This window comes from Lepidochelys kempii, chromosome 20 (genome assembly GCF_965140265.1).
Source record: "Lepidochelys kempii isolate rLepKem1 chromosome 20, rLepKem1.hap2, whole genome shotgun sequence".
Lineage (NCBI taxonomy): Eukaryota > Metazoa > Chordata > Testudines > Cheloniidae > Lepidochelys > Lepidochelys kempii.
In genome coordinates, this window is record NC_133275.1 from 24905103 (window position 1) to 24921317 (window position 16215).

The 16215-nt window shown below is 64.0% G+C and overlaps 1 protein-coding gene across 9 annotated transcripts in view; it reads right to left on the reverse strand.

Moving 5' to 3' along the window:
• The window catches only part of PDE4A (phosphodiesterase 4A), a 162548-nt gene that overhangs the window by 104464 nt on the left and 41869 nt on the right, over positions 1 to 16215 (reverse strand). For 2 of the 9 annotated variants that reach the window (XM_073318227.1, XM_073318225.1), the window contains exon 1: positions 3575 to 3867. The exons of the other annotated variants lie outside the window; for them this stretch is intronic. In XM_073318227.1, the coding sequence (XP_073174328.1) occupies positions 3575 to 3852 (278 nt within the window). In that variant the 5' untranslated portion in view covers positions 3853 to 3867. Of the gene's footprint in view, positions 1 to 3574; positions 3868 to 16215 lie in introns of those variants that run through there. 9 annotated transcript variants of the gene reach the window in all.

Genomic DNA, 16215 nt, shown 5'->3' on the forward strand with positions numbered 1-16215 from the left:
TCCCCTGCCCCATGATCCTTGGACAGACATCCCCTCCCACAGTGCCGAGCAGGGGCTCACTGATGCAATCCTCACATTAGCCTCGGCACACTTAAATCTACCCATCACCTCCATCGAGAGAGCGAGGACTGTCTGAGTAATGAGTGACGCGGCTCGAAAACCTCCCTGGTGCCTGAGGGATTCGCGGGGAAGGGGTGGGAATTCCTCTTTGGGGCTGACCCAGCCCACCCGGTTTGTCCAGCGATCCCTGCCCAGACCTCCTTTCAGAAGGCACCGACCAACTGGTCTTATTACTGACGTGTATTATGGTAGCTCCCAGCAGAGATCCGGGCCCTGTGCCATCGCACGCCAAGACACAGGCCTTGCCCTAAGAGCCAACTGCACAAGAACTGGGAGGGGAAAGGACCTGCCTAAGATCGCAAAGGAGGGCATGGGCAGGACTAGACCCCGGGTCCTCGTACAGTGCCCCTAGCCACTACACCACACAGCCCCAGAACACCCCTGAGCTTGGGAAAGCATGCTCCCTCCCCATGTGCAGCCCCAAGAAGGGAAGTGATTTGCCCCAGGTCCCACCCGCAGCAGAGCGGAGATCTGAGCCCAGGGCTCCTCAGTTCCATTCTATGGGTTTTAAAGCCAGAAGTCACCGCTGGATCATCCAGTCCGACCTTCCACACAAGAGGCAGGCGGGCCTTTGGGTTTCATGCATGGGGGAAAAGAAAATGCAGCCTAAGTCAAACCCCCAGAAATAGAGCTGACGAGGCAGCCAGTCAGCGAGGAATTAATCACAGGGAACAGCGTTAATAACGGCCCTTGGAGGGAACGTTCTAATACCCACGTCCTATTTCCATGACGCTTTGATTTGTGGCTGCAGTGCTGGGCGAACTTTCATTCAAAAGCAGGACTTGAAAAGAAACTTAGAGGCCTTTTAATTTCCATTTGCTCTGAGGAATTGGCACATTTTAAATGCCACCGGCATTCTCCCATGGATAATGACTGTCCGCGGGTAGTAAATTTCTCAGATTAGCCAACCCGGGGCAGGAGATTTCAAAGGGTTCTTTTTTAAACACCACTCGTTGCTCCAGGTGACAAGAGCCCTCAGCCCCTGTGAGAAACCAGGAGAAAGATGCAGCAAAGGGCTAAGACACAGCCTGGAAAATCAAAATCAGCCTCCTACAGCGACCATGGCAGGCTTTGCTTGTCCAGGCTCACAGAGGCCAGCCAGTGGCCTAAACAGCACCACACAAACAGTGAAGTCAGAGCCAGAAGGCCCCTGCCAGCCCACACCTCCAGGGTGCTTCCATATCAGAGAGCTCAAGTCCCTGGAAGACTTGCAAATCTGTAGGACAGGCTGGTTCAGGGGGTGGGGACTAAGCAATGGGCCTTTTCCCCCTAGGGGGCACAAGGTCTGATCTACTGTTTCCGATCCAGCCCTAGAGCAGGGGGACTGGCTGGCTCAGGGGGTGGAAGATGAGATACAGGGCCTTTCCCGTGGGGGGAGCGGCTCCAATCTGATCCCAAGACAGGGGTGCAGCGCTGTGTGGCTCAGAGGGGTGTGGGGACCAGGCCACAAACCCTTTCCCCCTTCAGAGGGGGATGGCTCCTCTCTGGCCCCAGAGCCGGAAGACTGGCTGGCTCAGGGGGAATGAGATATGGGGCCTTTCTGTGGGAAATGCCACACCAGGTGCTTCTCCAGCACACACCAAGCACGCCGGGCACTGACCACCCCACTCATGGGTGGAGATGCCCACGGCCCCCTGGCTGTGCCACACAGATGCAGCCCTGGGCCCCCGCCCCACAGGACAGCTGCACCAGGCCGAACTGAAACCAGTTTTCAAACGGGTTCAGTTAAACTGACGCAATCCCCTGCACAGAGGCACCGATTTAACAGCGGCTTATTTCGGGTTAGCTTAAACCCCCGGCGAAGCCACTGACATTGCACTGAAACAAGCTGCTCTTAACCCAAAACAGCTGCACCCTGCCAGGGCTTTGTAACTATCGCACCTTTACTTCCGATGCTGCGCCCCGTCCCGCAGCAAGGCCCCGGCGAAGGAGAGTCTCCCCAACCCAGCAGAGTCACACGACAAACGGGACAAGGAGCCAGAAACCCCCGGAGCCAGCAACAGCCCGACGACAGCTGCCAGGGCAAGCTCCAGGGCAATCGGACACGGGCGCAGACTGGGGACTGGGAGAGAACGCTTTAAAACAACAAACCCACCAACAGCTTATTGCCTCTCGCAGAGCAGGGGTCAATTTCCGCTTCTGCCCCTCCCGGTCTATTACAACCCAGCATCTCTGTGGGTTCAAAGCCTGCTCCCCGGGACGGGGAGTCCTGCAGCGCTTCCTTCGGGAACAGCAGCAAGTTTCTCCTCCTTCCAACAGGGAGAAGAAAGGGCAAAACCAACCAGACCCGAGGGCTCATTTGGCCCCTGAGCCAAACCTCCCCCAGGAACACAGACCTACAGGGCGTGGGGTGGGTGAGAGGCCACGCTATGGGTCACAGGCCCAGCAACAAACATCTCATGGTTTGGTTTGGCTTTGAGTTGAGCCAGCCCACGGCGGGGCACACTTCCAGCACAGACGGACCAAACATGCAGCTCCCAGATGACGACAGACAACCCCCCCCCCACACACACACTTTTCAGACCACGTCAAGCGCTGGGCTTAGCAGTGGGGCGGACGCACACACGCCCGTGCACCCAGGGGTTTGAGGGCCGTGTGTCAAGGCAGGCACTGCTCAGCGGTGGCTGTAATGCTGGGCTCTCTTCCCTCCCCAGGATCCCAGGGCTTGCCTGAAGAGTTTGGCTCCCTGGCCATCCCCAGCTCTCCAGGCAGATTCATTCCCAGGACTTGGCGGTTTGTTTTTTAATCGGAACGTTTAGCCCCCATCCGCCCTGGCAGTGGTGTAAATCCAGGGAGCAACGCAGGGCTGCCGTGGGTCTACTGCACACGAAGGCGAGATCAGGACCAGACTCTGGACAATTTCACCCCTTGGTCTGCCGGTCCTGTGGCCTCCCCCGGGGGCAGCTGCATCAGACCCCCCCCACACACATGGGGAGTGAGATTAAGCAGCTTAATCTTGTCTAACACCAGTCCCAGCCGCTGGGACCATTTTGCAAGTCTCAGACCCGCCTTCCCTTCAGCTTCCCGTCTGAGGGCTCGGCTTTAGTTAGCAAAAAGTAGCTCTACCAAAGACTGCAGGGCCAGCAGCAGCGGGGGGTGGCTCTGAGCCACCCTCAATCCCTTGCTGTCCCAGTCCACACGCACAGCGCTTTGCTCGGAGGAGAGGGACATCCTGGAAGTGGGGGCTGCTGGCTAAACCAAGCCCCCCAGACTGTCACACCGACCACTTGGCCAAGGCAGGGCTGGACGCTTACCCAAGGGGTGGAGGATGTCCGAGATTTTCACAGCAATGCCCTGCAATCCTGGTTCTTACTCCCCATGCGTGTGTCTGTGGGGGGTCTGATACAGCTGCACTGGGGGGGAGGCCACCTGGACGCCCCGCTGACCCCCCCACTCCCCTGCCCCCCACCCCCAGCGCTCCGCTCCCCACACGGTGGGGGCCCCCGGCACCTACCGCTTGCTCGTGCCGTGGCTGGGGGTCCCGTGGAAGGAGGAGGGCCAGGACATGCGGGATTTCTTCAACCCCGGCCGGTCGCTGGTGTCCATGGCGTCTGCCCGCTCGATGTGCCGGGGCGGGTGCCGGTCCGTATCCGAGTAGCCCCGGTGCTTGATCCTGATGGGGGTCCGGGGCTGCCTCCACAGGTGCTGGGGAGGCTTGAGGGTGGCCTGGCCCTCCCGGGGTACGGGCAAGGAGAGGGACAGGCTCTTCTTGGGGCAAGGCGGCGGCTCCATCACGGCGCGGGGCGCGCGGGGCCCCCCGGAGCCGGGCGGGTGGCCGGGCCGGGCGCCAGGCAGGCGGCTCCGGAGGGAGCTCGGGGCGCCCGGGGGCTGCGGAAAGCGGGAGCCCGGCGCGCCCCGGGGCCGGGAGCTGCGGAGCGACGGCGGAGCGCACGGCGCGCCCCGGGGCCGGGCTCTGTGGGCGCGGCGGATCCCGGTGACAAGCGGCAGCCGGGGCGAGTCTCTAGCTCCCCGCCCCCGAGGCTGGGTCAGAGGCGAGCTCGGCCCCGAGCCCCCGGCTCGCCGGCTCCAGGCGCCCTCTCCATGGCGGGCGGCGGGGGCTGGGACGGGTCCGCGCCGCCGAGGCGGCTCCGCTCCGCGGGCAGCGGGGCCGGCGCTGGGCGCTGCTGGGCGGGCGGCCGCCGGGTGGCTCTGGCTGGGGGCGGCGGCAGCTCGGAGCCGGGTCTCGCCGCCGCCGCATGTCACGGGGCGGCGCAGCGAGGCGCGGGGGGCCGGGAGCCCCCCCCCGGGATGGCTCTGCCCCGCGCCGGGCTCCGCACCGCCGGCGCCGCTGCCCCCGCCCCGGGCGCTGCCGCTGCGCTACGGGACAGACCGGCTGGGGCGGCTCCGAGCGCGGACCCCGAGCTCCCGCCGCCGCCGCCTGACGGCTCTGCCGCCTGCCCCGCCTTGCGCGCCCGGCCCGGCCCCGATCCCCGCGCCCGGCCCCCCATCGCCTCCCCCCGCCTTGCGCGCCCGGCCCGGCCCCGATCCCCGCGCCCGGCCCCCCATCGCCTCCCCCCGCCTTGCGCGCCCGGCCCGGCCCCGATCCCCGCGCCCGGCCCCCCATCGCCTCCCCCCGCCTTGCGCGCCCGGCCCGGCCCCGATCCCCGCGCCCGGCCCCCCATCGCCTCCCCCCGCCTTGCGCGCCCGGCCCGGCCCCGATCCCTGCGCCCGGCCCCCCATCGCCTCTCCCCGCCTTGCGCGCCCGGCCCGGCCCCGATCCCCGCGCCCGGCCCCCCATCGCCTCCTCCCGCCTTGCGCGCCCGGCCCGGCCCCGATCCCCGCGCCCGGCCCCCCAGCCCCTCCCCCAGCCTTGCGCGCCCAGCCCGGCCCCCCATGCCCGGCCCCCCATCCCCTCCCCCCGCCCCGCGCCTAGCCCGGCCACCCGTCCCCGCGCCCAGCCCCTTCCCCCGACTTACGCGCCCAGCCCGGCCCCCCCATCCCCGCGCACGGGCCCCCCATCCCCTCCCCCCATCCCCGCGCCCGGCCCCCCATCCTCTCCCCCCATCCCCGCGCCCAGCCCCCCATCCTTTCCCCCCATCCCCGCGCCCAGCCCGACCCCCCATCCCCGCGTACAGCCCCCCATCCCCTCCCCCCGCGCACAGCCCCGCATCTCCTCCCCCCATCCCCGCGCACAGCCCGGCCCCCCATCCCCTCCCCCCGCCGCGCGCACAGCCCGGCCCCCCCATCCCCGCGCACAGCCCCCCATCCGCTCCCCCCATCCCCGCGCAAAGCCCCCTATCCCCGCCCCGCGCCCAGCCCGGCCCCCCATCCCCGCGCCCAGCCCCCCATCCCCTCCCCCCGCGCACAGCCCCGCATCTCCTCCCCCCATCCCCGCGCACAGCCCGGCCCCCCATCCCCTCCCCCCGCCCCGCGAACAGCCCCCATCTCCTCCCCCCATCCCCGCGCACAGCCCGGCCCCCGCGAACAGCCCCCATCTCCTCCACCGACACCCGCGCACAGCCGGGCCCCCATCTCCGCGCACAGCCCCCCACCTCCTCCCCGCCCACAGCCTGGCGCTCTCCCCGTGCAGAGCCCCCCATCCCGCCGCACAGCCCGGTCCCCATCTCCTTGCCCCACCCCATGCAGAGCCCCGGGTCCCCCCATCCCGCTCACAGCCCCGCACATCACCCCCCTCCAGGCGCCGGGCTCACCCTGCCCCACCCCGCAACACACACAGTCTGCAGCCCCGCCGCCCCCATCACAGTCTGGGGGCCCCTTCCCCTGAGCAAAGCAGGCGCGCCCCGCCCGCCGCCGCCACGAGAGGGCGCCAGGCGCCCCCCCCCCCCGCTTGCGCTGCGCGGCCCCCCCAGGCTTGCGCTGCGCCCTTGTGCCAGGGCCCGGCCCTGGCATCCCAGCAAAGGCCCCGCTGCTCTGCGCAGCAGGAGCCGCCCGCAGTGCCGGGCCCCTGGGGCAGCCAAGTACAGCCTGCCCGCTGCCAGGCTGCTGCCAGCCCCAGGACCCGCCTGGCCTGGTGCCCGCTGCTGAGGGTGGAACAGGAGCAGACACCTGTGAGAGGCCCGAACACGCCATGCTGCTGGCACCGGGCAGGGGGCATGGACCCTGGGCTTCTTACTTGTGTATAACACCTAGAGACCCACCCGAGCCCAGGCCCCCCGCCGGGCCGGGCGCTGCCCAGAACCCCCAGAGACCAGGGCCCCCGCCGGGCCGGGCGCTGCCCAGAACCCCCAGAGACCAGGGCCCCCGCCGGGCCGGGCGCTGCCCAGAGCCCCCCGCAGACCAGGGCCCCCGCCGGGCCGGGCGCTGCCCAGAGCCCCCCGCAGACCAGGGCCCCCGCCGGGCCGGGCGCTGCCCAGAGCCCCCCGCAGACCAGGGCCCCCGCCGGGCCGGGCGCTGCCCAGAGCCCCCCGCAGACCAGGGCCCCCGCCAGGCCGGGCACTGCCCAGAGCCGCCTGGAAACCAGGCCCCCCACCGGGCCAGGTGTTGCCCAGAGCGCCCCAGAGACCAGGGCCCCCACTGGGCCGGGCTCTGCCCGGAGCCCCCCACAGACCAGGGCTCCCGCCGAGCCGGGCGCTGCCCAGAATCCCCGGAGACCAGGCCCCCTGCAGGGCCGGGCACTGCCCAGAGGCCCCTGGAGACCAGGGCCTCCGCCGGGCCGGGCACTGCCCAAGCCCCCCGGAAACCAGGGCCCCCGCCGGCCAAGATCAGGGTCCTTACCAGCATGGGCAGTGGGTATCATAGGCTGGGGGAGGCTGCAGTCAGGGGAGGGGGAGTACAGAAGGGGTGGGGCCTCAAGCACAATGGGCAGGGTTGGGGGCTAGCCTCCCCCAGCTGGTGGTTCACACACCATCCATGCCCACCGGGCCAGGCGCTGCACAGACCCCAACCAAGATCAGGCTCCCCACTGTGCCTGGCACTGCCCAGAGCCCCAGCGAGATCAGGGTCCCCACTGTGCCTGGCACTGCCCAGAGCCCCAGCGAGATCAGGGTCCCCACTGTGCCTGGTACTGCCCAGAGCCCCAGCGAGATCAGGGTCCCCACTGTGCCTGGCACTGCTCAGAGCCCCAGCGAGATCAGGGTCCCCACTGTGCCTGGCACTGCTCAGAGCCCCAGCGAGATCAGGGTCCCCACTGTGCCTGGTACTGCTCAGAGCCCCAGCGAGATCAGGGTCCCCACTGTGCCTGGCACTGCCCAGAGCCCCAGCGAGATCAGGGTCCCCACTGTGCCTGGTACTGCTCAGAGCCCCAGCGAGATCAGGGTCCCCACTGTGCCTGGCACTGCCCAGAGCCCCAGCGAGATCAGGGTCCCCACTGTGCCTGGCACTGCCCAGAGCCCCAGCGAGATCAGGGTCCCTACTGTGCCTGGCACTGCCCAGAGCCCCAGCGAGATCAGGGTCCCCACTGTGCCTGGTACTGCCCAGAGCCCCAGCGAGATCAGGGTCCCCGCCGGGCCGGCGCTGCACAGTCCCTGCCCCCAGGGATCTGCAATCCACACCAACGCTAGGGCCTACCCTGGCTCATGGGAGTCCCAGGCAAGCTGCCTCCGCACCAGCCCATGCTCAAATGGGGGCTACGGGCCTGTACTTGGACCCCTCCAAGACTTGTCCATGCAAGGCTGGGAGGGCAGGGGCAGTGCTGAATTTTCCCCCGGGTTACAGGGGCACATTGCGACAGGCCTCGCTCGAGGCGGGTGCTGGGAACGGCTGGGGAGCCCCCGCTCTAACTTCACCGCCAGGCCTTGCTAAGACTGCCAGCCCCACACCCTTCTCTGTGCAGCCCTGCCGCTGCCTGTGAGATGCCCAGCCCAGGCACCACGCCCTGCGGGCCCCCCACTCCTGGCCGCCCCCTCGCATGGCCCTGCGGCAGAGCTGGGGGGAGGTGTTTTCCGGAAGGAGACGGCTGCGCAGGAGGGAGCTTTCTGCCACCTTCCCCAAACGATGGCGTCGGAGTAAACAAGTCAAAAGCCTCGTCTGGCTCCCGGCTGCCTCCCCTGCCCCCCTTCGTGGGAGCCTAATTTGGGTTCCTCCATGAGTCACCGGCGGTGGCTGCCTCACGCAGCACAATGCCCTCGTTCAGAGCCAGGACTGGGGCTGCAAAGCTCAAAGCCACGGCCGTGGGTCCTGCCACCCTGGGGCTGGCACCAGGCACAGCACCGGAGCCCCAGCTCAGCGCACCGGCCCTTTGCCAGGGGTCAGGTCAAACCAGCCCTTCGTGCTCATGCTGCAACCGGGCCCAGGACCCTGCGGGCCAGGCCCGGGCACTGCTCTGCTGGGTCTCGGGAGAGCGCTCATGGCAGTGAAGAAACCCCCTACAATCATGCGCTTCCTGAACACGTTTCAATCCCATTGTGCTGGAAACCAAGCGAGTTCCCCACCACACACCCGCCAGCCTTCCTCCCTGGCAGAGCTCGCTGCTGTTGTCAGAGAAGGCGCCTGGAGAGGTGAAGGCGGAATTAAAGCAAGGGGGGAAGCCAGCAACGCTCTGTAGCGGGCAGGCTCTACGTGAACATGCAGAGCTGGGGCCGGAGCGAGAGAGCCGCTGGACTCTGCCCAGTGGCAGGTGTGCGTTTCGGCCGGCCTGGCTCTCATCTGCACAGCAGCGTCAGCTCAGCAGAGCCCCCCCGGGAGCAATCTGCCAGGGACACTTGTAATCTCAGCTGCCTTGCAGCAGCGCCAAGGACCAGGCTCTGCCTCACCCCAGATCTGCCCTCCCATTCCCAGTTCGAAGGGGAAAGACTCCTGCGGGAACCTGGCCATGGCGCTCTGAAAGCCACGACCGGCTGCCCGTGGAGCTGCGCGGGTGCTGAGGGCTGGACTAGGGCATCTGACCCAGCCCCGCACACAGGGGTTGGTGGAACTCAGAGACAGGGGAGACCAGCGATTTGCTACAATTACCCCAGCTCCTCCCAGGCTCCATCCTGCAAGGAAAAGGGGGAAGGCCACTCCCGCACCTGCTCCAGGGCGTATCCCCAGCCACCCTGTCGCCTGCAGGGGGGAGACGAAGGGGGAGCCTTCCCCTGTTACCTGCGGGGGCTCCAGGCCTCATCTGGCCCCTAGCAATTAATCCCATGATCCTGCCTACAGCTGGTGAATGTTCGCCCCATTTTGTGGGGAGGGGGCAGAGCTGTCCAAAGCCAGAGAGCCAAGAACAGCTGGCCTAGGAAGGAAGGGGCGGGCCAGGTGAGGTGGGTTCGGTGCTCCAGCACTGCCGGGTGCCCTCTCTAGCCCTGGGCATGTCACCCTGCCCTCGACTCCCCAGCTGTGAAATGGGAATGATCTTTCCCTGCCTGCTGGAGGATCTCCGGTCCTATGGATAGTCAGGCAGGGGCAGAACCCAGGAGTCCTGGCTCTGGCTCCCACTCCCTGTCCAAAGCTAGCAACAGACCGCAGGAGTCCTGGCTCCCCATCACCCCACCCTGCGTTAAGCTCTGGCTCCCACTCCCCTCCCAGAGCAGACCCCAGGAGTCCTGGCTCCCAGCCTGGTGTTAGGCCACTAAGGAGACTTGCCTCTAAGGGCTTTTAAAAAAAAGCAAAACTCTTCATTCCAATCAGGTTTCGCTAATTTCCTCCCCCTCACAGCATCACTGAGAGCGACGCCCATCCAAGAGCGGGCGCATGCCACTCAAGATAGCACCAGCCACGTAAGAGCCCGGAGTGGCTCCCGTCCCAGCCCCTGCAGTCTGCCCTGGCCGCGTTGCCCCTGGGCGCGAGGGGGTGTTTAAATGCGCAAGCCCCGGCAGCACCTCAGCGCGGGGGAAAGGCCCCGGCAAGGCTGGGCTGGTGATTCATTGCAGCCAACGACGGCTGCACCATGGCCCAGGCTCCTGGGGCAAGCTGGCACTGCGTGGGCCCGGGGCCCGTTCGGCTCCATAAACCCGGCTCTCCAGAAGCCGGGTCAGAAATCACCTCTGAGGGAGGGACACCCGCAGGGCCTTAGCTCTCCCACAGGCTGCCTGGCCCGGGGCAGGACACATCCGCCAGGCCATGCGTCCCAGGGGGCCGGGCACTGCATGAGGACACCTGGGTTCTGTTCCTGGCTCTGCCTGGGATCTGGCTCAGTCTCTGCCCACTCTGGGCCTCTGCTTCTTCTCCCACCCTTTGTCCATGGGGCATGGAAGCTGCTTGGCTGAGTCATCGCAGCCCTGCTCAGCAAAGTGCTGACTGATCTCAACAGGCCGCTGAAACCAGCCCCGCAAGCTCTGTGCCTCAGTCTCCCCAGGTGCAAAATGGAGCTGATCATCTGGGCAGTGGAAGCGTGTGGCCCACAAGTGAATGCGTGTGTGACGCATCCCTCTCTGCGGGGTGGGGGGTGGGGCGAGTTTGTGCTCGCCCCAGCTACGGAGCTTGGCTCCTTAGCTCCAGCTGTTGTGACTCAAGCTTTTAGCTCTGGCCTTTGACAAGTTCGACACCCCCAGCGTGTTGGCCAGTTGTGCTGGCTGTCACATCAGTATAGCGCCTGGCTGGCCCAAGGGGCCCTGATCTCGGTCGGGATCTGGGCAGCGCCTGGCTGGCCCAAGGGGCCCTGATCTCGGTCGGGGTCTGGGCAGCGCCTGGCACGACGGGGCCCTGATCTCGGTCGGGGTCTGGGCAGCGCCCGGCACGACAGGGGCCCTAATCTTGGTTGGGGTCTGGGCAGCACCCAGCGCAATTAGGCCATTCATCCGTAGGTGCTGGAACTAGGGGGCTGCTGCACCCCCTGGCTTGAAGTGGTTTCCATCATTTACAGGTTTTACAGTTCGGTTCAATGGCTCTTAGCACCTCCACTATAAAAACTGTTCCAGCCCCCCTGCATTCATCCGGTTTTAAACCGGACCGTCCTGCTTTTCTAATGTGCACCCTCCATCCAGTACTGAGGTTTGTTCGGTATCAAATGGGAGACACCATAACAAAGAGGGCGCCGCTCCACCCCCAGGGGGGTGACCTCGCCCCCCCCCCCATGCAAGGACACGCACGCAGGGGCGGGGGGGCGCACTCTTCAAAGTGGCACACACACACGGGCAAGGTCATGCTGAGAGGGACAGGTAATGCAGCTCCCCAGAAGGGCTGGCCTGTCCCATGTGCCGGGAATCGTGAGTGGCCAACCTAGGCAGAAGTGTGGCCCTGAACTCCCAGGCATCTCGAGGTGCTCCTGTCATCTCATTACTGTATCTACTCCGCCACCCCATCTCCAGACATCTCTCACCTTCCCTTCTTCCACCTGCCTGGCAGGACCCCCCCGGCTACTCCAGCCTCCAGAGCGCAGCCCTGACAGGGGGAAAACAAGGAATCCTCCGATCCTGCCAATGCCTCGAGCCTGCCTGAGCCAGCATCTCATTAGCACAAACTCTTTCCCCTGAGCTGGGACACCAAATCCTCTTTCCTCTGCACGCACCATCTGTGCCCGAGGACCTGTCCATGGAACGAATCAAATCGATACCTTAGGAGGAAGCGACGGGCTGGAGCCATGGAAAAGCCCCGGGTCCCCGACACTGTACAAATACACCTAGGGGGTAGGTGCCTGCTCAGTGCTGGGTTTGCATTGCTGGCGAGGCAGTGCCATGGCGATCCTGGGGCATGGGACTTGCTCGCTTCTGCTTAAAAACAATCCCACATCCTTTCAGTCTGGAAGCCCCCAAGGGGCTCGCTGCTGGGTAATCGGCACCAGCTCCCTTGCATCAGCTGGCAGGCGCCAACCCGGATGGTCTTATGGAGTTGTTGAAACACGCTCCCTCCCCCCACTCCCAAGGCATCCAGCATGCCCTCATCGCTCAGGAAGTCTCTGCCGTGACACACACACTAGGAAACACCTGCTACCCCAGGTTTACAGACCCCCGAGCCAGACAGGTCCAGGAGAGTCATCAGCTTTCACCCAGCTGCCCGTATTCCATACCCAGTCGCTTGTATTAACATGGGGAAAGAGAGGTCCAGAGTGATGCAGGGATGTGCCCAAGGTCCCCCAGGGCATCTGTGGCAGAGCCAGGATTTGAACCCAGATTTGAATCCAGCCCTTTGCCCTATTCACACCGCCACCCTGCCTCACCCCGAGCATGCTGCTGGAGTCATCACAGCCCTGTGTGGGCAGAATCACAGGTGCCAGCCACTGTGGGAGGCTGGGCTGGGTGGCCCATGGTTCTGATCCGGCCGGGCCATTCCAAAGGACAACTAGGTCTCTGTCCCTCCCTTTCCTCTCCTCAAACCACTAATTGGGACTTAATTGCCTAGACATGGCAGAGGGGGTGTTCACTCCAGCCTGCCTGGGAGGGAACTGCGCTCCTGCCATAATTATTCAATGAGCCCTGCTGTAAAAATAACAACCATGTGGAGGGCACCATGCGGCCTGCACCTAGAGAGGGGACAAGCCACAGACCCAGGCCTGGTTGAGCCTCAGGGAGGGGCACGGGAGAGCGCGGAGCCAGCGCCAGGGAAGCTGCTTGGCAAATGGGAATCTCTCCCACACACGAAGCCCAGTTCACCATTGCCCAGCTCCTCAGTCCCTTGGTGCAAAGTGAGCAGCAAATGCCAGCGGATCCAAAGAGCAGCACTCAGCAGGGGTGCAAGTGAGGGCACTTGGAGCAGAGCAATGGGGAACTGGGCCTGTGGCAGACTGGGCACTGGGACCAGAGCTGGCTCTCCGCTCCAGTCACAATCACAGACAGAGCCAGGTGGTCAGGGCTCCCCCAAGTCCAGGCTCCCAATCAGGGACTTGAACCTGCATCTCCCTGGCCCAGGGGAGTGACGTGAGCACCAGCCTCGCTGCGGGGCGGGGGGAGGGGGCGTGGGGCTCGCATGCGCCTGTTTCATTAAACATTTCACAAGGTCTCCATTTCCTTCCAGTACAGAAGAAAACCGAACTTCAGAGAATCACAGAAATGTGGGGCTGAGAGAGACCTCGAGAGGTCACCGAGCCTGGTGCCGAGGCCGGGGGCAGTAAACCCAGACCAGCCCTTACAGGGGATTGTCCGACCTGGCCTTAAAACCCTCCAACGCTGGAGATGCCATAGCCGCCCCTGGGAGCCTGGTCCAGAGCTTCACTGCCCTGAGAGCTGGAAAGTTTTTCCTAATATCTCACCTACATCTCCCTGGCTGCAGATTAAGCCCATTGCTTCTTCTCCTACCTCCAGGGACACGGAGAACAACTAGTCACTGTCCTCTCGGTACCAGCCCTTAACGTATTTGAAGACTTATCAGCTCCCCCTTCAGTCTTCTTTTCTCCAGACTAAACATGTCCAGGTTTTCTAACCAGTCCTCAGAGCTCTGGTTTTCAGCACCTGGGATCATTCTGGCTGCTCTCCTCCGGACTCGCCGGTTTGTCCCCATCTTTCCTAAAGGGCGACGACCAGGACTAGACACCGGCCTGAGCCCTCCTCAGTGCTGCGCGGAGCAGGGAAATGACCTCCCATGTCTTACCCCCCCACACACACATACACACCTGTCGTAACACCTGGACCCAGAACGAGACTCGTCTTTTTGGCAACTGCCTCACATTGTTGACTCATTTTCAACTTGTGACCCCCGGATCCTTTTCAGCCAGTTAGTCTCCACTCGGCGGTTGTGCATTTGACTTTTCCTTCCCAAGTGCAGGACTTTGCACTTGTTTCTTTATTGAATTTCAGCTTGTTGATTTCAGACCAATTCTCGAATTTGCCAGGGTCACCCTGCCTCCCAAGTGCTCCCAGCCCCTCCCACCCAGGTGTCATCTGCCCATTTTATAAGCACACTCCCATCGTTAATGAAAATGCTGAATGGTCCCGGCCCCAGGAGTGACCCCTACAGGACCCCACTAGACACCCTCCCTGCTCAACCGTGAGCCATTGAGAACTACGCGGGGACTGCCCCTTTCAGCCGGCTGTGCCCTGCCTCATCGTCATTTCATCTAGACCAGCTTTCCCTAGTTTGCTCATGAGACTGTGTCAAAAGCCTGACGAAAACTCCGATTGATCACATCCATCCGCTGGGCCTGTCGAAGGAGGTGGTTTGGCAGGTTTTGCTCTTGACCAAGCTGTACTGGCTGTCCCTTCTAACCCTGGTATCCCCCCGGTGCCGGCAGACTGATTGTTTAATCATTTGGTCCAGGATCTTTCCAGCTCTCGGAGTCAGGCTGCCTGGTCTATTGCCCCTGGTTCCTCTGTGCTAGGGGCTCTGTTTGCCCTTCTCCCCTCCCCCGGGAGTCTCAAATATGCCTGCTAACGGTTCCAAGATTGCTTCAGCCAGTTCCTTAGGTACCTTAGGTGAATTTCCTCAGGTCCTGCTGACTTTAACACATCTAACGCACCTGAATAGTCTTTAACCTGACCTTTGGCTTGTGTTCCTTCCCCCCCGGGTGTTAACCTTTGGAACCTTTGGCCAAATGGAATTCTTGTTTCCCAGCCAGCCCTAACTGCAGGCTCACTGTGTGCCAGGTTTCTGTCGCTGTCTCAGAGCCAAACGCCTCCTCAGCTGCTAGTGACGGGGCCGATCTCACATCCTCTCCAGCTGCACCACTGAAGCCCCAAAAGACCTGCTTCCCAGCTCTAGAGCACTATCCGCAGGGGAGGTGCCTGGAGGGAAAGTAGACAGAGCAGAGATCCGCACAAGCTCCACCAGCAGGGCCAGGCCTAGGACCGCTCTGCGCCCTACACTGCACCACTGCTGCCTCCCTAGGAACATCGCTACTCTCCAGGCTTTCTAACCTGCGCACAGCAAAGGCACCCCGCTTGCAGCAGAGACGTACCAGCACGCTGCCCGCTCACTAGGGCCTCAGTAATTTTTACAAAATCCACGAGGGAACACTCCGCTAGGCCCGTTCCAAAGTGTTCTCCTCAATAATTGAACTCTGCTGGAATTGCCGAAGGAAATGAGCAGGGGCAGAATGTGTCGCACCAGCCCCGCCGTTTGGGTGTTCTTATCCCGGCCTGCACCCCGCCGTCAGCAAGGAGGAGCCGCACGGTGCAGGACCCAGCCCTGATGGGTAATTCCTAGGACTCAGGAAACGGAGAAGCCTCTCCCATAGGTAGTGGGAGCTGGCTGCATCCAGACGGCGCGCGAGAGGTCGGGTGACGTGGGAGCTAGTTGAAGTTATTATGACAAAGGACAAAGGAAATACAAAGGAAAGAGCCCAGCAATGAAACAGCAGCTGGCGAGCCGCAGATGCAGCCAGGGCCACGTGAATTTCGCAGCCATGAGGTCTGGCTCCTGACCTCCCCTGGGCTGCAGAGCTAGGTTCAGAGCCTCAGCTCTCCTTTCAAATCCCTCACAGCTGCAAAGAAAACCTCCATGATGGGACCTGAGAGCAGCCAATGCTGCAGTGTCTGAAGAGGGATTTGAGCCCTGGCCCGGCAAAGACCCAAGCACACGCCTAGCTCTATGACTGCAGTGGAACTAGAGGGCCCCGGGCTGATGCGGGGAAAGGGGGGAAGAGGGGGCGGGACGTGTCTCCCCATCTGATCCAGTCTGGCAGTGGCTTCATTCCCAGACGCTAATGGGAGTAAGGGACTGGTGTGGGGCTTGCCTGCCCTGCTCTGGTGCTGAGTGGCACCCAGTGCTCCGGGACAGCCTGCTGCCCTGGGCCCTCGGCCCACATAGCCGTCTGGGCACAGCGCTGGCTGGGGAATAAAGGGCATCATAATTACAGCAAATTATCTCCGGGACAAGCTGCAGAATGAAGCTGACGCCAGAGGCGGCAACCCCCTGACTCCTTCCTCTGACCGCTCGCCAAGCCCTCCCGGAACGGCTCAGGGCAGAGCTGCAGCCACCGGGTGCGGGGCGGTACCGGCCCCACACAGCCACAGCTCATGTCTGGGAGCACCTACCGAGCGGGAGCCCTGCCCCAGGCGGTCGGAGGCTCAGGAGATGCAGGCAGCATTGTGAGCCCCCCGTTACAGGCAGGGAGGGAAGGAAGAGAAAGATGCAGGGAGTCACCCCAGGCAGTGACCGGCAGAGCCGGTATTTGAACCCAGAGCTCCTGCCCCAGCTTGTTCCACTGCCCCAGGGAGCCCTTTCTCCTGGCCCTGGATGACAAGGCCTGTCAGCACGAGGCACAAGGAGGCGGCTCCCCCCATCCCTCCCTCGGCTTCCCTTGCCCTGGGCGGACACGGAAAGGTCACTGCATCCTCTTGCAGCCCCGCTGCTGCTCGTGCGTCTGCTTCAGACACTTCACTCCCAGGGGGGGCCAATCCACAGAAA